This window comes from Lissotriton vulgaris, chromosome 2_1 (genome assembly GCF_964263255.1).
Source record: "Lissotriton vulgaris chromosome 2_1, aLisVul1.2, whole genome shotgun sequence".
Taxonomy (NCBI): domain Eukaryota; kingdom Metazoa; phylum Chordata; class Amphibia; order Caudata; family Salamandridae; genus Lissotriton; species Lissotriton vulgaris.
The window spans coordinates 286277812-286300470 of NC_141687.1; the positions used below are offsets into that span (position 1 = coordinate 286277812).

At 48.4% G+C, this 22659-nt stretch overlaps 1 protein-coding gene across 9 annotated transcripts in view; it reads right to left on the reverse strand.

Annotated features, from left to right (window-relative positions):
* The window catches only part of VMP1 (vacuole membrane protein 1), an 864072-nt gene that overhangs the window by 771990 nt on the left and 69423 nt on the right, over positions 1–22659 (reverse strand). For all 9 annotated transcript variants that reach the window (XR_015308362.1, XM_086954948.1, XM_086954944.1 and 6 more), the window contains one exon: positions 21403–21538. Coding sequence is in view for 8 of the 9 variants with exons in the window: in XM_086954948.1 (XP_086811074.1) it covers positions 21403–21538 (136 nt within the window). In the remaining variant the exon portion in view is untranslated. The remainder of the gene's footprint in view (positions 1–21402; positions 21539–22659) is intronic.

The following is a 22659-nucleotide window of genomic DNA, read 5'->3' on the forward strand; positions in this document are numbered from 1 at the left end:
GGGCTACATTGGCAACTTTTGGTTTTAAGGGACAATTTATGCACTGGGTTCAAGCTTTATATAATAAACCCCGAGCAAAATTATCATACTTAGGACTACATTCATCGTCATTCAGAATTCTATGTGGTACTAGGCAAGGTTGCCTTCTTTCTCCTTTGTTATTTGCCCTTTATATAGAGCCATTTATATGTGCATTACAATCTAATATACAAATATACTCACTATCAACGGAGGTAATTAAACTCAAGATAAATGCATATGCAGATGATATTGCGGTCGTTACAACTAATCCTGCCAGGGCATTAAACTTAGTGGAGGAGGAAGCGACAACATTTGGTGCTCTGTCCGGATACAAGTTGAATGTAAACAAAACGCAAGTGCTTAATAATTTTAAACCCAAACGCTCAATTATGGGCACTTGCCCGGTTGGAACTTATTTGGGGGACAGGCTTTCAGCTAAGATTGATCGCATTTTTGCCTTAAATTATGAATTGTTATTCAAGGAGACTGCTATGCAGCAAAAAAACTTGCCATAAACTCCCAATAGGAATTTTAGGGAAATTTTTATACTTATTTCGATCAATTGCTTTGAGGCTCCCTAATGTTTTTTTAAGAAACTTGAAGGTTTTTTTAGTAGTTTCGTTTTGGGGTATAAGAAAGCCAGACGGGCGATAGAGCTGCTTAAGCTCCCTTACTATCAAGGCAGACTTGATATTCCTGATTTTAAAATGTATTTTGGGCAGCATTCTCTGGGCGATCTTGTAGTCTGTTAAGTCTCAACCAGAAAGACTCTCTATCTTCTGATTTTGGAAAATGACAGTCATATGTTTTTAGAGCAGACTAATGATCCAAACTATTTTAAGACAGTTCGGTTTAAGACCCTCTGTGATAGCATATATATTTATCGTGCAATGGTTGCGAGAGTTAATTTGTTGTTATATTATGATAAACTCCCTTTATGGGGTAATCCAATGTTCCCTGAGGTGTTCCATGATAACGTAGGTAAACAATGGGCTAAATATGGGGTTCGGTGCCTTGGGGACTTATATGAAAAAACTGAGCATTTGAGAGTTTTCAAATCATCTTTAAACTACCCGGTCATTTTTATTTCAAATACTTACAAATAAGGGATTATTTAGTAAAACATTTGGCTCTGACTTCGATAACTGACTCGGAGATTTGGGACTGTTTGCATGGGGATAAAATGAAATCTCTGAATAGTGAAATGTACAAACATCTTAATAACTATAGACCAGACGATAGTAAACGGCTAGCTGCAGGTCGGAGCCAAACAGTGTGGACATAAGTAACAACAATCATTATTAAACAGGCTTTTGGCACGATTGCTGATGCCGTCCATTCGGTTAGCCTGAGATTACAACAATTTCACACTATATGTATGCTGTATTATACGCCTCATAAAATATCTAAATGTATTCAAGGTAGTTCGGGAGGGGATCGGACAAAATGCCCAAAATGTGGCATATATGCTGCTGATATACTACATATGTTTGTAAACTGTTTAGAACTGAACGATTTCAGGCAGAAGATTGGCCTAGTACTTTATGATAAATTAGGGATAGATTCTCCCTTAACAGATATAGAAATCATGCAGTGGTATAGGAACGGCAACTATACTTTAAGCAACGTTTGTCAATTTTGTTAGCTGCTGCCCGACTTGCAATTGCACGGGCATGGGTTTCTTCTCCACTGCCATCCATATGGGATTGGATGACTATTGTCTGGGAAACGTATGGTATGGAAGGAGCTCAGGCTAAAGCAAGAGGAGCACGCTCTTTGGTAAAATTAGAGGCAATATGGGGACAATAGGCTTTAGATGTATGATGATGAGCTGGATAAGGGAGACATTCATTATCGCTTTATTTGGGTTGTCTTATGTGATATTATGCAATGCTATAATTATTTATAATGGCTTTCTTTCTTCTATTTTTTTTCCCTTCGCATTTACCTCTTCTTTTATAATTGAATTAAAAATTGTATTTTGTATGGCCTCTTGATGACAATAAAAACATTTAAAATAAAAAAAAGGAAGTCTATCCAATCCCATACTGGCATTTCAATAGATATTTTAGATAATTGGGAAAGAGTGAGAAAAGCTACGGACGTGCCCACAGGGTCCTCCTGTAACACTAGATTCAAATATATCCAGTTTAACATTTCACATCAGCATTCTTGAAATCCGAAAGACAAACAGAATCTATGTTGGCACCAGCACCAATTGTCTCAGATGCCACATACCTGCAGCTAGGAGTAAACATGTTTTGAGACTGCTCCCAAGTGGGCATTTACTGCTGGAAATACGGTTGTAGCACCGAGGGATGTATCTCCCACTCGTGCATCTGATGGCTGTGCCTGCTGAGCAGATCCGCCATCTGGTTGTCCTTGCCTTGGAGGTGTTCTGCCATGAGGAACATGTTTCTTTTGAATGGACCACTTCCACATGCTCTGAGCTAGGTGTGACAACTGTGGAGAGTATGTCCCTCCCTGCTCTTGGATGTAGTACATGGCAGTCATGTTGTCCGTCCGGATCAGCACGACCTTGTTGCACAAATGCAATTTGAACGCCTTCATCGCCATGAAGATTGCCATCAGTTCCAGCAGGTTGATGTGCATCTTCTTTTGCTGCGTCGTCCATAGTCCCTGCACTGTGTAATGGAGGACATGCGCTCCCCAGCCCTGGAGAGATGCGTCCGTTGTCAGCACTATCTGTGGTACAGGCTCCTTGAACAGTCGTCCCTGCAAAGGTTTTGTGTGTTCCACCAATGCAGAGAGTTGTATGAGAATGGTTCCACTGTCGTGCTAAGCACTCCTGAAGTGGACGCATGTGTAGTCTCGCGTGAGGGACTATGAAGATGCAGGAGGCCATCATACCTATCAGCTGAATAAACACTTGCGCTGTGAGTGAGTGTTGGGGTCTTAATCTCTGAATCAGCAATTGCATGCTGTTGATTCTTACTGAGTTTGGCTTTGCTTTTGCTGCCAGTGTCTATTGTCGCTCCTAGGTACTGTTGTACATGTGCGGGTTGAAGATGAGACTTTGGATAATTCAGTGAAAAACCTAGACTGTGTAAGAGATGAATTGTGCGGGACATGTGGCTGGCACATTGCTGGGTGACTTTGCTTGGATAAGCCAGTCGTCCAGATAAGGATAGACATGGATATGTTGTCTCCGAAGGTGCGCAGCTACTGTCGCTAAGCACTTGGTAAACACTCAGGGGCTGTTGTGACCCCGAAAGGCAGGACCTTGAACTGGTAATGCTGGTTGTTGATGGTGAACTTGAGATATTTCCTGTGTCCCGGGTGAATCGGAATGTGGAAATATGCGTCCTTCAGGTCTAGTGTTGCTAGGAAATCTCCCTGACTGAGCAATGGTAGAATTTGCTGTAAAGTGAGCATGTGAAAATGTTCTGACAAGATATATTGGTTCAGGGGTCTGAGGTCTAGTATGGGCCTGAGAGATCCGTCCTTTTTTGGGATTAAGAAGTACAGCGAGTACACCCCTGTACCCTGTTGTACTAAAGGCACGAGTTCTATGGCCCCTTTTTGCAGCATGCAGATGACCTCTTGCTGCAATAGGTGCATGTGCTCTGCGGACATAGGACGGTGCCTTGGGGGTATGTTGGGTGGAGTGGAGGTCAGTTCTAAACAATAGCCGTATTGGATAAGTTGGCTCACCCACCTGTCTGTGGTAATGCCTTCCCAGACTGGCAGGAACTGCTGAAGTCTTCCCCCGACCGGTGTTACATGGTCTGGGGGCAGTGACAGGACGTCACTGTTTAGTGTTGGCGGAGGATCTGGCGTTATTATTTCCTCGTCCTCTGCCTTTGGTGCTCTTGCCACAGTATCTACCCCATTGTTTTTGTTATAGGTGGTATGTGTGCCTCCTTTGTTGTATTGGGCTTGCTGTGATGCTTGACCTCTAGAGGCTCCCCTGTTACCGGAACGACGAAAGGAACCTCCCCTGAACTGTTGTGACTGCAGAGCTCCCATGGATTTGGCTGTCTCAGTGTCTTTCTTAATTTTTTCTAGGATTGTGTCCACATCAGGACCAAATAAAAAGTCAGGGTTAACAGGCTGATTGAGTAGTGTGGTTTGAATCTCTGGCTTGAAACCAGAGATGCGTAGCCAGGCATGTATTGATGGCCCTAGCTGCTGTGTCTGCTGCATCTAGTGCACATTTAATGGATGCATTTGCTATCAGTTTCCCCTCCTGTATCAGCATTTCTGCTCCCTCCTTATAAACATTGGGCAAGTGTTGTAGTAGTTGCTCTAACGTGTCGTAATGAGCCCTATCATATCTGGCTAATAGGGCCTGTGTTTTTGAGATTCTCCAAATATTCGCCGCTTGAGCCGCTACTCGTTTTCCAGAAGCTTCCAAGATTTTGGATTCTTTGTCCGGAGGAGAAGCATCACCACTTGTTTGAGAGTTCGCTCTCTTACAAGCATTTGCCACTACTAAGGAGTCCAATGGCAGCTGACCCTTTATATACTTAGGGTCTACGGGCGCAGGCCGGAATTTCCTTTCAATTCTTGGGTTCACAACCCGTGTCCTTGTGGTTTCTTTGAAAAGGTCACCAGCGTGTTTAAGGACACCCTTCAGCATAGGCAATGTCTTTACTGATCTTTCTGAAGTTGAGAAAGTGTCAAACAAAAAGTCTTCCTCTACTGGGTCAGCGTGCATTTCTACATCATGATGATTAGCTGACCTTTCAATTAACGCGTTAAACGCAGCTGTATCTTCAGTTGGCGAGGTTTTGACCGTATAGAACTAAGTGTCAGGGGTGGTGTGTGGCTCACCCGGGTCAACAGGGTCAGTCCAGGGTTGAGACTCCTCTTGATCTGTGTCTACAGGATAGTTAAATTCCTCCTCATTGTAGCCTTCCCCCACATCCTCATTAGTACGTGTGGGTGAATAGGTATATTCCTGTCCATAGGACTCCACAGGCTCAAAAAGAACAGGTGAGGTGGCAGCGTCCCTTTTCTTTTTGAGTGGGGTCTTGTATGACTCCATAGGATTTTCTGGAATGATCTTTCTTTTATAAATAGTGAGTCTGCCAGAATCCGAGTCGATGAACAGTTTCGACTGGTTATCATAGGAGGGCGCTTGGAACACAATGTCCTCTTCTATGGGCTGATTCCTTGTTACTACTGACAACTGTTTGGTCGTTTCGATGCTTTGTCGTGGCTTGAACGCCTTAGGTTGTGCGTTCGGGGGCAGTCCGAAGTTTATCGGTGGCGTAAGTATTGGAGATGGACTGACCTTCTTCGAGGGTGGTGCCGTCTTCGATCCGACCGACTTAGTCTTATCACCAGTTTGTTTCTGGCCTTGCGTCGACTCGTGCTCTTGCAAGCCGGGCCGACGACGGCTGAAATGCCAGAAACCGGTCCCCGGAAGCTTGTTTCCTTCCCAGTGTAAGAATTGGCTTGGTAGTTTGGTTTGCCCTGTTCCCATCATGCACTGGGACAGGAACAGACTAATTTGCATATAGCCGGGTTCTGAGCTGGGATGGTGCAGTGAGCTAAAAAACGGTGTTGGATCTAGCCCTGATCTCTTGACTGGGTGAGAGTATTCTGCTTAATTCAGAAACTCTGTCCATCACCACCCCTTGTTGTTAAATACTTGGTCGGCAGCAGGCACGCTCTTCTGCTTCGACTTGACATACTCTTTCGAGCCGATTTTGGTCTTCGACTCGAAGGCCTTGACCACCAGTGGTTTGGAGGCTGGAAGCTTCGGATCGATAGTCTTCTGAGCCTTGAGTCCCTTGTTAGTGTCGCAATCGTTTGACGTCAGTGAGACGTGCTTGACCTTAGTCACAGGCTTCGGCGCCCGATATTCGGGTCGACACCCCCTTGGGACCCCAAAGGGTTTATGACACTCTTCAATTTGATTGGATCCGATGAATCCGAAGTCGTCAATCCGAGGACTGTCTTTAGCAGTTTCGGTTTCGATTTCGTGTCTGTCGGTTTCGGTTTCGAATTCACCATCGACTGTGGTTGATTGACCGATGGCTCCTTAGATATATTCCTAGCCGGGCCTTGACGCGGGGCTATAGAATGTAGTTTAAGATATTAGCTAAGGCCTTCCGGCGATGCCTCGACCTGAGCCTTGGAAAGTACAGTGTCATCATCGGCCCCCGCAACTGCGGTTGGGCCTTGCTCATCGCTCGAGTCGTCATCGCCGGCTCCGATGGCCTGTCCGTCATTTCCTACCTCGATGGCATCTTCCTCATGGACGTAGTCTTCTTCTTCGTCTTCATCATAGTTAGAGTTCTGCTCCGACGCAGGATCCGACTGTTGTTCTGGATCCTCCTCATCAACGCCCTCGTCGTCTTCAGCCTCGAAGATGTTCTCCGGGTCGGGCGCTGTTTTTCTGCGCCGAATGTCTCGCGGCGCGTCGAAGCCGAAGTGTTTTCTTTGACCTGAACCGAGAACAGGCCATGCAGCTGGCCTCGTCGTGGCCTGGAGATAGGCATTTATTGCACACCGGGTGCACATCAATGTGAGGGTATTTAGAGTTGCAAACAGGGCATTGTTTGAACGGGCTCCGTTCCATCGTCGATCGTTGATGGGGCCTTTGGTGTCGAAAGGCAAGCGGCCTTCGACGTCCAGCTCGAAGAACTGGAACAAGTACGCGGCACCGAACGAAAAGACAATACCGACGCCCAAAGGCCTTTTGGCCTTGTGAAAAAGTTTTTTATATTGATTCCGAACTTGAGTTAAGAAAGTACATCCGAACCCAATGGCAGAAAAAAAACAATCTGAGGATGGAGAGGATGCCCATGCGCACAGTAGTCCAGGGGAGGAGCCACCTATCTCGTGATACTTCGAAGACTCTTCCAGGACAACAATGTGCACTCATCCGGACCCAACACTAGGCGGCGATCTATGCACAGATATGAATTCAGCAGCCCACATGCCTCGAACATTATGTTGACTTTTAGAAAAGTTAGGTGTTTTATACACCAATCGGTTGTACTAGTGGTTATTGTCAAGAACTACATGAATTCTGTTAGTCTATGGATATTTCATTAACTTTGTTTTTCATATATATATATATATATATATGTTTTACTCTATACATATATCATTATTATTATTATTATGTTTTTCTTATATAGCGCCTGAATCGACCCCCCGAAGGGGTATCTCTGCGCTTGCCTTGGGAACCCGTCCTGGCTTTTCCCTGTGAGATAGCCCCTACAGGGCATCCCAAGGTGAAAGCCAGGCATCCCGCCGCAGGGGGGGCCGTTGTGGAGATTAAGCAAGCTTAATGCCCAGAGTTGCAGAGTGTGAACCCATGATTTGGTCAGGCACCGAAGCGAGAATTATCGAGTCCATGGGCATTTGAGCTCAAGACCCTGCCGCGTCGGGAATTGAACCCTGGTCCCGGGTCTGACCTCTGCTTCAGGGTCTGCCTGCTCTAACCAGTGAGCCACACTTAGATTAATTACACTGACTCAGAGTGAATATACAAGGTCAGAATTATGTCAATCTGGAGTGTTTGCATTAGGTTGGTCCTCCACCATCGAGTCTAAAGGTGGACAGATGTGACGTACTAAGCAGGGAATAAAATTAGACATCTGTAGACTCTACATGTAGCATTGAGTTTTGATGCCTTCCCCTGTTCGCATTTTTCTGTTCCACAGTGCGGGGCCTCATATACCTGAGCACGGTCCAGGTGAGGTGAGGTCCAGTCCCCTGTCATGTTGGGTGAGCAATCAAAATGTATTATACTTTCTTTTTTGAACTGTTTATCACATGTATAAGAGAGATTGAGAGCACATTTGTGCATTAAAATAATGTCATATATATGTTTTCCTAGATCACATTGAGCGTCCACTGACAAGGAGGATGTGTATATAACTGTAGGTACAGGTTGTATTGTTCCTACTTATATCTTTTTCCACTGATTATATGATTATTTTCACTACACATAACAGTAGCAACTATTTTAGAGCAGCAGCCCTGATGAAAGCCAAGGGACGAGTTGGCCGGTATGCAGAAACATGTTGGCCCGAACTGCAACAGTCATTGGTTCCATACTGTTGTTTGCACTGTTCCTATTTTTTAATTAGGGGATGTGCCTGTTTTCTATTAAAGTGTCTGTTAGACTCACCACCTTTTTTTGTATGTTGCACTGTTTTCTTATTACTTTTCACTAACTATCACAATCAGACCAACGATTGGAGGTTCAGTGTTCACTGTAGACCGCATCCAGTACTTATTATGACTGTGTGGCATGAGGTCTAGATGATCGAAGGACCCGCCAGGTCACAGTGTGGACAGCCAAATGATAGGACCGATCACCTGGTTTGTTTGATGGTTACCCACAAATTATGCGTACTGGATCTGGTTTGATCAGTCTTCCAATTGAGTCTTAGACATCACAACTCTTTTTCCTTTTTTCTCACACGTGTCTCTCGCTTTCTTCCCATCTTTTAGACATTGTTACATGGTGACTGTAGCACCAACTGACAGAGATCTATTTGCCAGTTCTTGCCAGCAAGCTGCTTGGCCTTTAGACCTCCTAGGTTCCTGTTTGTTATTCATAGGATGTTGCAGGGGAAATGAACCAGTAGTAGGTCTTCAAACTGTTCTTTTTGACCCTACTCTCCCTGTTTGTTTTTTGATAATTTAGAGCAGCTGTTGGCTGCGGGTCATTACTCTACTGAGAGATTCATACTCACTGATTAGTTCTCACAGTTACGGCGTCACCGAACTTTGAGACTGTGATAGATTCAGTGGTTTGGAGTGGCCCCTCTTAGTTTTTTGGCTTTATTCAGATTTTGCGTCACTCACTATTTAGTCTTATTACATAATGGCAGAAATCAGTGGTCTAGCCTACGATGATCAGATGTACCAGTCCATATTGGACAGCATGCCTAGCATGCTTGAATCAATACCCACTACGACCAGTGTCTCAGCAGATGACTGGACAAAGGTTCTAGTTTTTAAGAAGTCTTACTCTCGGACCCTCGTACATGGGATAGCTATGGCTGAATATTTGAGGGCCAGCTGTGCACCCCCAGGCTTTATTGTTGCAAACGCACCACGTTTGTTTTTGCAGGACAAAGCCTTTCTCAAGGATTGGTCTTTGATAGCCTGGAGGTGAACGAGAGATTGGCTTATCCTCATTATCAGCACAGCAAAACGAATAGCTGACACTATCCTTATAGAAATTCAGGTTCTAGAAGCTTCAATAAGAGCCACAATTACACCCACGTTATTTAAGAGACAACAGGATGAGTCTAACAAAAATATGACAGAATTTAAAGATACTATCCTACAGTCCAAGCTCGACAAGTTTAAAAAGGACCTCTCTAAGTTTAATCATGAGCGGGTATACCCCTACACTAGTGATAGTTATACCTCTCCCATATTCAGGAACAATGGGAAACGATTCGGGTCAAACTACTCAGGCTCCAGCTCTGAAGATAGTGACTCGGATAATACTAATCCACCTCATTTTCAATCTAGGGGTCGTGGGCGAGGTAATAGAGGTTTCCCATTTGGGAACCAACCACCTAGCAACTTCCAACAATGGTGGCCACCTACTCCTTGGGGTTATCCACCACAACAACAATTGATGTATCCACCACCACCTGGACATTTCCAAGGGTTCCCCAACACATTTAATACACAGTCTTTTTTAGGGTTTGGCACGTGGAGGACCAGGGGCAGACGCCGGACCCCACAACAACCAGGGGTCCAGTGGCAAGACCAAACAGGCCCTCACACAGGAACCCGGAGCCAGACAGCCAAAAACCTCCAGAAAGCAGGAACATCAGGGAATCTACCCTCATAACGAACCTTTCAACTAAAACATTAACCCCTCTGGAGAAACAAGTACTCAAGAAAGGATTGGGCTTTGTAATGACGAACAACGGAGACCCTTCACACTCCAATGTGAACTGAGTCAATTATTCAGAAAATTGGAACTTCACTATTTCTTTAAAAACAAATCTGAGGATCTGGAGGATGCTCATGAACAGAATTCGGGGCTGAAAGTGAAATCGAAATTTCAACCACCCACACACACAGTCCCCCTCAAGTCTTAGCTTTTGAGAAAGCTGTATGTGACGAAGTATCAAACCTGTGGAAGACACAAGATAGGTCCTTTAAGAACATGTCAGGCCAAGAACAGAAGGCGTTGAAAAGTCTGGCAGATGACCAACTTATAACGATTAAGCCTGCCGACAAAGGCAATTCGATAGTCATTCTGAACACCACTGATTATAGGTCGGAATGCCTAAGACAACTGGGTGATAGGCATGCCTATTTACCTCTACAGGAAGATCCCACTGAGGGTCTCAGGATTAGGATTAAATGTATGGTAGAAGAAGCATCAGCAGAGGGATGGATCACTATTAATGAAGGGTCCTTTTTGATACCAGAGTTCCCTGTTATGCCGTATTTTTACCTTCTTACCAAGGTACATAAGCCACAGAGACTGCCTCCAGGGAGGCCTATTATATCTGGCCTGGGTTCAGCCCTGGAACCACTCTCAACTTTTGTAGACTTTTTTTTAGGCCTATTGTGCAGAGGATGCCCACCTACCTGCAAGATACTAAGGACGTGCTTAGGGTACTTCCTGAAATTGATTTTGACCCAGAAAGAGACCTATTGGTCTCTTTCGAAGTGGAGTCTTTGTATACCTCCATCCCCCAGGATGAAACTCTTGAAGTGGTTACATCCATCCTGGGGGACAACATTGGTGACACCATTACCCCCATCACTTTCATTACGGCTCTGGCGACTCTGGCCATGAAAGAGAATTACTTCCGTTTCGAGGACACCATATATCTTCAGACCTCTGGAACAAGTATGGGCAGCGTTTTCGCGCCGAGCCTGGCGAATTTATATATGCACCATTTCGAACAACAGCATGTACTTACACCTACCAACCCATTCATATCATCGATAGTATAGTGGAAACGCTACATCGATGATGTGTTGGTAGTGTGGAGAGGGAGTATGGAATCGGTGAGTGAATTTCACCTGTGGTTGAATAGCAGGAATCAATTCCTCAGATTCACTTTCACAAAGAGAGATTGGCCTTTTTAGATCTCTCTATTTATGCGACATCTGCAGGATTGCAGAGCGAGTTGTACAGGAAGCCGATGGCAAGAAACTTGTTACTCTTATACGAGAGCCACCATCCTAAATCCCTTAGGGATAATTTACCATACGGCCAGTTCCTCCGTGTTCGGAGGAATTGTTCTAGATTGGAGGATTTTAAGACTCATGCCAGGAACTTGTCTTCACAACTGTTGGATAGACATTATCCAAGACCACTCATCAAACGGTCTCTAAAACAAGCGCACAACAACAATCGGGAGGCGCTCTTAGAACCACCAGTTCCCAAAACTTCTACTGACAGACTTACACTTGTGAGTACTTTTAACACCAAAAGTAACAGCTTACAGAAAATCATTAGGAAGCATTGGCGTATCCTCAACCATGGCAATGATAAGATTGCATTACCCCTATTTGCCTTTAAAAGATCTAACAGCATTAGGGATTGCCTAATACACACGCTCCCGAAAGAGATGCCTAAAAGAACTCTGGGCACTTTATGGGATTTACCACCTGCAGTTGGCCACCATCCCTGTGGTAATTGCTCTGTTTGTCCACAGACAAAACACTCTACTGAAGTAGATATAGGCACTGACAGGCCTTGGTCACAAAATCGCTTTACCAATTGCAATAGCGAGAATCTTGTTTATCTATTGACCTTCCCTTGTTCCTGTCAATATGTAGGAATGACTACCCGTAAGGTTCGAGTTCGCATGCTTGAGCATAAGAGCTTGTTTCGCTGTAAAAAATCCATGACACAACTCACAAGACACTTTCTTGAGAAACAACATGGGGAATCGGACTTTGTATGAACGGTCCTGGAGAAATCCTTCATACCCTCACATGTGAAGAATGTCTCCAAATACTTGTTCATGAGAGAGCAAAGATGGGTCTTCAAACTCTCCACCGACACAAAGGGACTCAATGATCAGATACCATGGTATACTTTGTAGTTTCCTTCTAACACACAGGGAGATACTATTGAGATGGGCCCACCACGAGACTGAGTTCAGAGTCCTATGTTTACGGACTTGGCATTTGGTTTTATTCAGCAATAGACTTTGCTCCATTTGTCTTTCCTCTATCCATGTCCTGACCAAGACAATATAGTTCTTTTTTCTGACCAGTACGACACATTTCAATTAAATTTATACCAGGATTCGATCTGTGCATTAGTGGCTTTAGATCTTATCTAGGTTTCTACACTTTATACTTCTTGTTGGTTACAAAGTTCTATAGAACTGTACTACACATTACCGGAACTACTAAAATGGCTGATTCGCTGTCATTTGGTAGTTCTTTCATTCCCACTTCTTCTCTTCCATTAGCATTATCTTTAGCTGTTGGGCGGGATGCTTTAGTCCAGTAGGAAACATCCAATGTGGACCCCCGAGATAGAGTAGCCACCTCACTCTATCACGATTGTGAATATTGGACGAAAATCGCGTTCAGAGCGCTCGCGCCGCTGGAACTACAGAAATGGCCACTATGACGTCATTCTAGTCCCGCGGACTGGTACGGGCGCTCGGCGCTTGGTAAAGCATTGCGGTCAACCTCACAGGGTTTTAATTGCATAGGGTGATTCATCACAAAGTGTTGCCTCGTGTTCTGTCCACATACTGGCTCTCTAGATAAGTATTTAGCACAGAGGCACAACAACAGTGGGCAATGATAATGTAAACACTAATGTAAAGTAGTCCCCTTTGTTGTTTTGAAATTTAAGCCCACACCTTCTCCGGTTCGGTGCCTCCCCCAAGCCTCAGGCAAGTTTGCTGGCACCGACGGAGAGGTGAGTCTAGCAATTGAGTTGGTTGGGTACTTAGTAGTGGTCATCATTGAGAACTGCATGATCCATGTTACTGTTTAGGTAATGCATTAGTTTTCATTACCTAGATTAATTATGTTGACTTTTAGAAAAGTGAGGTGTTTTATACACCAATCGGTGGTACTAGTGGTTATTGTCAAGAACTACATGAATTCTGTTAGTCTATGGATATTTCATTAGCTTTGTTTTTCATATATATAGGTTTTACTCTATACATATATATTTAGATTAATTACACTGACTCAGAGTGAATATACAAGGTCAGAATTATGTCAACCTGGAGTGTTTGATTTGTTTACGGGGTACTACCCAGATTCCTGTTTGGTCCTCCACTATTGAGTCTAAAGGTGGACAGATGTGACGTACTAAGCAGGGAATAAAATTAGACATCTGTAGACTCTACATGTAGCATTGAGTTTTGATGCCTTCCCCTGTTCGCATTTTTCTGTTCCACAGTGCAGGGCCTCATATACCTGAGCACGGTCCAGGTGAGGTGAGGTCCAGTCCCCTGTCATGTTGGGTGAGCAATCAAAATGTATTATACTTTCTTTTTTTTAACTGTTTATCACATGTATAAGAGAGATTGAGAGCACATTTGTGCGTCAAAATAATGTCATATATATGTTTTCCTAGATCACGTTGAGCGTCCACTGACAAGGAGGATGTGTATGTAACTGTAGGTACAGGTTGTATCATTCCTACTTATATCTTTTTTCACTGATTATATGATTATTTTCACTACACATAACAGTAGCAACTATGGGGACGTGGCTTGAGCGCCGAGGGTGATGGCGGCGTGAGCCTAGAGCTCCGTGCCTCTTCCCCTCATTAATCCTGCTAAAAGTAGCGGAGAACCCGCGTGTGCCCCGGCGCCGCACGAGGACACGGTGGTGACCGGCGGGGCACATTCTGAGCAGCTGGCGGGACGGCCTCGAGGAGCACGGCCGCCGATCATAGCGGCCACCGGGACGGAGTAAGAAGAACGGCGCACAAGATGGCGGCCGCGGCGGAGCCCTAGAAGACCGAGGGCTACCCGGCTGATCACACTGCTGGGACGCTCTGAGAGAGCGCGACCGCCGACTTCGAGGCTTCCAGCGGTGAACCCCCCCCCAGTGCAGGAGACACTCTCTGACCCCCCGGCTGCGGTGCGCGGCGGCCACGAGCGCTGGGAAAGGAGACAGCCCGGGTGCGCCCTTACAGGCGGGGCTGGCAGACGGCTTCCGATGCCGGGAGGAGGAATGGCGAGATGTAACCCAGGACCGAGCCCCAGCTATGCAAGGAGGTGAGCGGGGGCAGACCTGAGCGGCGGACTACGGAGGGGGAGACACTGTGCAATACATCCCCAGGGCCCCCCCCCCCTGCGCTGATTGCGGGGACAAAGTGGAGTGGCCCATAGAGCCATGGAGGGACCTCGGCGGTACCAAGCTCCCTGAGGCGCGGCGGAACGGAAGTAGTAGCCCAGGCGGACAAGGACAGGTTGTCGCAGGTCCCAGGGGGCGCGCATCGAGGGGGACTGACCGGAGGCCCTGATCTCCTCCCCCCCCCCCCCTTTACCACGGCAGACGCTGCATCAGAAGAGCAGTATCTGCGCAACAGGAAGCAGTTGAGCCTTGGAGCTGAACACGCTGCGGAGGCCCAGGGGGGGCGCAGGCCATTGAACGGACGTAAGCGACAAGGCCGGCCGCAATGGGGAAGCCGAGGTCCAAGGCGGAGGAGTCGGCGTCGTTCGATGTGGCGGAGGGTGGCCCCATTGAGCAGACGGACCTGCAGCGATTGCAGGATCGCATTTTGGACGCCATAACGGCCACACGTGACGCGCTCCACAATGATATAGCGCAGGTGGCGTCGGGGCTGGGCCTGCTCCGGGCGGACCACGCTAAATTGAAGGACAGGGTCAAGGACACTGAGACTGCGATTAAAGACCTGGCGCCCGCTCACAAAGTGCTGGAGGGTAAACTAACGGAGGCCCTGGACCGCATACGCACCCTGGAAAGGCGTGCGGAGGACGCAGAAAATAGGAGCCGGCGCAGTAATGTGCGGATCGTGGGCGTGCCGGAGACAGAGGGGACGAGAGACATGGTGGCCTACATGGATGAATGGCTGAAAACTGTAGTGGCACCGGAAGGACTTTCGCCATTCTTCACTCTGGAGCGTGCCCACAGGGTCCCTTCTGGGCCTCCCAAGCCCGGGCTCCCGCCCAGACCGATCATAGCCAAGTTGCTTCACCACAAGGACAGAGATTTGCTCCTGCAAAAAGCCCGAGAGGATGGCCCATTCCAGATTGCGAACAGCAGGGTTACACTCTTCCCAGATTTTACCTTTGAGACGCAGAAGCAGCGGGCCTCCTTCCTCACAATCAAAAAGGAACTGCGTGCTGAAGGGATCGCCTACTCCTTGCTTTTCCCAGCCTGGCTCCGGGTGGTGGTGGACGACAAGACGCTCTTTTTTAGCACGGCAGCGGACGCCTGGGACTGGTGGGAGACATACAAGGCTGGAACTGATGGTGCCAAGGTACGAGAGGAGAGGGAAAAGGAGAGGGAGCGCTCGCCAACCCGGCTGCGGAAATCGAAGAGGTTGAGGAAACGGAGGCAGGTGAAGCTTGGGCCGACGGCCTCCCAGACTGAAGCAGAACGGCAGGCTGCGTTGTTGGAAGTGGGGAAGCTGGGGCGGGCTGAGGGCCCCGGCTCTAAATGTGCTACGGACTCGGACACTCATGTCTCGGCATCGGGCTCGGAATCGGATCTTTCTGGGGTTCATCGGACCGAAGGGCCGCTGGTGACGCCGCAGACGGCGGATGAGATCCTGAATATCTGAACTGCCAGCAGAGGACAATGGGTAATGTTTGGGGCGCTGGGAGGGGACCCATAATTCCATGCCTACGAGGGTCGGGGCACACCGGGGGGCTCAGAGCAGGAAGATCATGGGGAATTGGGGAGGGAGCGGGGAGGTGGGCAGCGCAGCCCCCCTCTGGACGAGGCCGCGCTCCGTAGGCCCTTAAGGCACCCACGGCTGCGGCTGTGTAGTTGAGACCTGGGTCAATCAGGCGCGGGAGTTTGGATGGGGACTGATATTTCGATATTGGGGCCTTTTCTCAGCCCCCCTCTGGACGAGGCCGCGCTCCGTAGGCCCTTAAGGCACCTACGGCTGCGGCTGTGTAGTTGAGACCTGGGTCAATCAGGCGCGGGAGTTTGGATGGGGACTGATATTTCGATATTGGGGCCTGTTCTGGGGGGGGTTCCACAGTTGGGGTTTGTTTACTCTCTTTGAAGTCATTGACCCTGGGTATGTCATGGGCAGGACAGTTGGTAGGTTTTGTTTTGTTCAGGGGGGGCACCACCACCGTCGAGGGGCAGGAACTGAAGAGAGTGTTTCAGCCGGATCATTGGGACAATGGCTAATGCGAATCGTTTGAACTGCATAACCTGGAATGTGCGGGCCTACACACCATGCAGCGTAGACATAAAGTGCATGCCTTTTTAGTGCGGAGGGGGGAGCATATTGCACTGCTGCAGGAAACGCATCTCACAAAACAGGAGGGGGCGGCGCTACAGAGGAGATGGCGGGGCCAGATTTTTCACACCAGCTACTCAGCCTATGCAAGGGGAGTACTAATTTAGATTAGAGCAGGCACACCTTTCCAACTCACGCGCCAGTGGGTAGACCAGGAAGGGAGGTACGTGGTGGTGGAGGGGAAGCTAGAAGGCAGAGATGTAGTACTAGCTAGTATATATGCCCCGAATACTGACCAGCTGGCTTTCTTTGCGACACTGTCGGGGACGCTGGCTCACTCCCTGGCGGGCCCGGTCCTGCTGGGGGGCGACTTTAATTCCATTGCAGACCCCTCATTGGATAGATCCCACCCCCCACTGCATGATTCCCCGGTACACAGGCTATCTAGAGGTAGGAGGGAGTGGCAGGAGAGTTGGGAGTTGACAGATGTATGGCGCGGACAACACCCGACTGACCGGGATTACTCCTTTTTCTCTGGGCTACATGATTTGCATGTCCGATTGGATGAGATACTATGCTCCCGGGGGGTGTTGCCGTACGTCACAGGGTCGGAATACCTGTCGAGAACGATCTCGGACCATAATCCACTCCTGATCCGGCTAGCGTGGGTAGCGGAGAAGCCCAGGGTCCCGACCTGGAAACTAAGGCCTGAGACTCTGGAAGACCCCCTATTCGGGGCGGCCCTGGAGGAGGGGGTGGATTTATATTTCGCGGAGAATGAAGGGACGGCGACCTCCAGGGCAACGGAATGGGACGCCTTTAAGGTGGTGATGCGGGGTATCTGTATCAAGGATTATGTAGGCGTGCGGAAAGTGTTGTTGAGCGATTTGACTAAGGCGGATGACAAGCTGAGGGAGGCGGAAAGGGAGCGGCCCGGGCGCCCGGAACTCCAAGAGACGCTTTGCTCGGCTAGGGAGGCGGTGGCCACTGAAGTGGAGAGGCTCCGAGCCTTTGACTATAAGCGTTATGTGTTGCGCTCCCACGTAGACGGAGATAAGGCGGGCACCCTTCTGGCCTGGCTTTCGAACCCCACTAGGCGATGCTCACCCATACTTCAGCTGTGGGATGCAGCTGGCATGGTGCAACATACTCAGTTGGGTATAGTTGACGGATTCCAGAAATATTATGAGGGCCTGTACAAGAGCACCCCGGGAGATCGGACGGGACTGGCTGAGCCCTTCTTGGGCGGCTTACCCCTACGACGGCTAGAGGCGGAGCAGGCAAAAAAACTGGGATCGGACATCGGACTAGGGGAGATAAGGAAGGCGGTACAGAGTATGGCGCGTAACAAATCGCCGGGGATAGACGGGCTCCCCATAGAGTTCTATAGTAAATATTTAGACACTTTGGCGCTGCGACTCCTGACCGTTTATAAGGAGGCCAAGGCAGCGGGCCGTCTACCGCAGTCAATGCGGGAGGCATTGGTAGTACCACTGCTGAAGCCCGGCAGAGAGAGTAGCGACCCCGCGTCTTACCGGCCGCTCTCTATGCTCACCGCAGATTACAAGATCTTGAGCTCCATACTGGTGGCGAGGCTCCTACCACACATGCCGGGACTGGTGCACGAAGACCAGAACGGTTTTATACCGACTCGAAACACCACGATTAATGTCAGAAGGCTTGTTCGCCTCATGGACGAGCTGGAGGGGGGTGGTCGGGGCTGAATTGGTTCTCTCGGTAGACATTGAAAAAGCTTTCGACAGCCTAGAGTGGGACTACCTCTATGCTGTTATGGAGCGATTCGGTCTGGGAGCTGGCTATATCCAATGGACGAAGGTCCTATACGCGGAAGCGATAGCAAGAGTGAGAGTTGGGTCGACGGTGTCCCTCCGCTATCCGGTAGAAAGGGGCACTCGGCAGGGTTGCTCCCTCTCGCCGCTTCTATATTTGCACTGGCTATCGAGCCACTGGCGGCTGAGGCCCGGACGGGGCGGCACTTCCGCGGGGTGCGGGCCCGAGACGGGCAGCAGTTCATCTCGCTTTATGCTGATGATTTACTGCTATTCCTCCACGACGGGGCTGAGGACCTGCAGGGCGCGGAGGCGTTGCTAGAGCGCTTCGGCGCGATGTCGGGCCTGAGGGTTAATTGGCCCAAGACAAGTTTGTTCCCGCTACTGGAGGGGGCTGCTCGGCCGCAACACCGGTCGGAGTTAGCCTGGGAACCTGCCTGTATTAAATACTTGGGGGTCCATATTTACCACAAGGCGGAAGACTTGCTTGAGGGCAACCTGGGGCGGTGCGTGCGAGGACTAAAGGGCTGTATGGCCTTCTGGGCCACATTGCCGCTCTCGGTGGCAGGCCGGATCTCCTTGTTGAAGATGGTTGCCCTGCCGAGATTGTTGTATTACTTTCGGACGCTCCCAATCTGGATACCTAGCTCCTTCTTTAGGCAGCTCCGATCTTTGATCACGACGTTCATCTGGGGAGCGGGGCGGTGCAGGGTGGCGCTGGCAACGCTCTCTCGCCCGAAGGATGAAGGGGGACTGGCGGTGCCGGACTTTGAGCTTTATTATTTAGCGGCCCAACTGCAGGTCTTCACGCAGGAGGTGGCACGAGTATTCAGGGGCCCGGAAGACGAAAGGTTGCGGGGGACGCCCAGGCATGTCTTGGCGTATATTACCCTCCAGCAGCGGATAATCGGGACTTGTCGTTGGAACAACGCACGTACCACCAATGCTGGAATCGAGAACAGAAGAGGGCGGGAACTAGGCGCCCATATGCACCGGAGATCCCTCTGGGCATGCTGACAGCGTTACCGCATGGCGGCGACTGGTCGCATCTACAGAGGTGGGAGGAGGCGGGGGTGCATGTGATTGGGGACCTTTATGAAAATGGTACGCTACTCCCGTTCCAAGAACTACTGGAGCGCTTCGACATCCCGAGAGGGGGTTTTTTACTTCATGCGGCAGTAACCAGGGCAGTGCAGGCCCACTGGGGCAAGGGGCTAGAGGAACCCGAGACGGCGGCTGCATGCCAATATACCATGATGTCAGCGGGTACAATCAAGGCGGTGACGTGCCTCTACAGTAGAATGGTGAGAGAGAATCTCCCTCCCCTTACATCACTGAAAGCCAAATGGGAGGTGGACCTGGGTAAAGACATACCTGACACGACGTGGGCACAGCTTGTCCGTAGGGCTCGCAACAGCACGAGAAACGCTAGATTTCAACTTATACATTACTATGTACTGCATAGGGCGTACATGACCCCGGGGAGGATCAGGAGGTATTTCGGCGCGGTAACAGCGACCTGTCCCCGGTGCCCGGAAGAGGGGGTCGAATTAGTGTATATGCTGTGGGCGTGCCCGGCCCTTCGGGACTATTGGCAGGACATAGGCAACGTGCTCAACGAAGTAACTGAAAGGTCCATCGCCTTTGGACCGGCGGAGTGTCTTTTACACTGGTTCCCTCATACCCCCAAAAACAAACTCACGAGCAAGTTTATTGACATGGGGTTGATGGTGGCTAAGAGGGAGATCACTAGGAACTGGAAAGCGAGGGTGGGTCCGACTCCCCGGAGGTGGCGGCAGGAATTTCTGAAATGGGCGACGGCTGACAGCACACACAGGTACCAGCTTGCGCGCAGGACCCCTAGCCAGAGGGCGGATGACACTGCGACCTCATGGGAAGTGATGGTACAAGCACTCAGAGATAGCGAGGCAGACGAGGAAATGGAGGCCCCCGAGGCAGGAAGGGTAGAAGGAGCAAGCTGATGCCCTAGGGGTGGCAGGCATACAGGGGAGACGAAGAAAGCACTTCAGGAACGGAGGAATGATCGTTACAAGGGCCATAGACAGGTGGTGGGGGGTGGGGTGGGACAGGGGGGGGTTTCAGGTTTTAGCGCAGGGGATGGGAGTTGGGGCTCAGCGCGTTGTTTGGCAAAGTTGTAAAAGTAGTCATGCACACAATCCGGAAACCAGCTACTCCTTTATTTTTAACATCAGGCGTGGGAGAGCCGTGAAATCATCGCCGCCCAACCCCCGGGTTGTGGGCACGAAGGCTGTGTATGAGACAACGAATCATATTATGTAACTGCTCAAATTTATGGTGCTGAATATCTATGCAATGGCCTGTTTTGGTGTGACTACAATAAAAATTATTTTTAAATAAATAAATAAATAACAGTAGCAACTATTTTAGAGCAGTGGCCCTGATGAAAGCCAAGGGACGAGTTGCCCGGTAGGCAGAAACATGTTGGTCCGAACTGCGACAGTCATTGGTTCCATACTGTCGTTCGCGCTGTTCCTATTTTTTAATTAGGAGATGTGTCTGTTTTCTATTAAAGTGTCTGTTTAGACACATCACCCTATTTTAGACTCGCCACCTTTTTTTGTATGTTGCACTGTTTTCTTATTACTTTTCACTAACTATCACAATCAGACCAACGATTGGAGGTTCAGTGTTCACTGTAGACCGCATCCAGTACTTATTATGACTGTGTGGCATGAGGTCTAGATGATCAAAGGAACCGCCAGGTCACAGTGTGGACAGCCAAATGATAGGACCGATCACCTGGTTTGTTTGATGGTTACCCACAAACTATGCGTACTGGATCTGGTTTGATCAGTCTTCCAATTGAGTCTTAGACATCACAACTCTTTTTCCTTTTTTCTCACACGTGTCTCTCACTTTCTTCCTATCTTTTAGACATTGTTACATGGTGACTGTAGCACCAACTGACAGAGATCTATTTGCCAGTTCTTACCAGCAAGATGCTTGGCCTTTAGACCTCCTAGGTTCCTGTTTGTTATTCATATGATGTTGCTGGGGAAATGAACCAGTAGTAGGTCTTTAAACTGTTCCCTTTGACCCTACTCTCCCTGTTTGTTTTTTTTATATCCTCCTGCATTGCAAGATCCATTGCTACAGAATGGCACTGAGCTTTTTATTCAAATTCAGTAACATGAGATGGGGAATTTGTAAGAGAGAACGGAGACCATGGATTTTAAAGAAAGAACTGAAGATAATTACTTTATGGTCCATTCCTTCAAGGTAATGAGGGTTTCCAGGAAAAAATACTGTAAGGTAATGAATGGTTTCTGCCACAAGACAATGCTCTGTCTTTCTTCTCGTTCTCTCTTCTTCTTGTCTTGTAACGAATGGGGGTCTGAAAGAAAATTGGGACACACATTAGGATATATAAAACATTTTCATTGACATTTTCAGTAGCATAGCAAGACAGGAGTATAGTTTCTACATCAATTTCATATCCCCCTCCCTTCCCTCCCCATCCATAATCCCGTAGGTGTGTTTCAATGTCATGTCTCAACCAGAGACCTCAACATAAATCTCTTCCTGTCCCTTGCCACAATGTTTAGAGCAGCTGAAATGTAACAATACGACCCTCCTTTGTCCCCCCTCGTGAAGTGTCCGGTCTCAGATATCATATTTGTCTAGTATCAGGTCAGTCTTTCATTTTACCTGTGCCATCCTCTTTTTATCCCTTTACCTTACTCTCCTCTATTGCCAGTTCCCCCGCCTCCCACCCTATTTGTTTCTGCAGTGGGGGCAAGGGGTACCTTTGCATCCATCAGCACAGTGACCATGCTCGGGCAAACTCCTCTATCTTTTCATCTTTCTTAATCCATTTAATTCTGATTAGTTCTGCTATTGGCCACTCACAGATCTCTGAGTCATTCTTGAAATGTCTGGGGGCAGAACTTAGCCATCTAATCTCTATTCTCCGCTTTGCTAGTAACAGCCTAATAGTACAAACAGTCTGCTGAGTTTCTTTGATTTTGGCGTAGGGACCAGTCCCAGTATTACTACCCGTAATGTTTTGTGAATGTTCCACTTTGTGGCTGATTGCATTCGATCTACTATCCTACCCCAGTATGGTATCAAAGCTGGGCATTCCCAAATTATGTGCATGAAATGCGGATCTGTATAGCCGCATCCAGGGCATGTGTTGTTGCGTTACAGGTAGATTTTACTCCTAGTCCGTGGAGTCAAGTAAGTCTGATGTATAATATCTTACTGTTTTTAAGTTTAAATAGTCCCTTCCCGGTCTGTGAGCGGCTCTTATAAAATCTGGTCTCATCTGGTTTGAATTGGGAGGGACTTCTTTGGGAGATCTTCCCGCATTGCTCTATATAAGTGAGAGACCAACCGGCGCCCCGTGCCATATTAAGGATTGTCTGTATTCCCAATGTACCAGTTGGTTCTTGCGGATAATAGGTCCATAGCGCGCGGGCCACAGCGGATGTCTTCCCATATTGTAAGAATTGC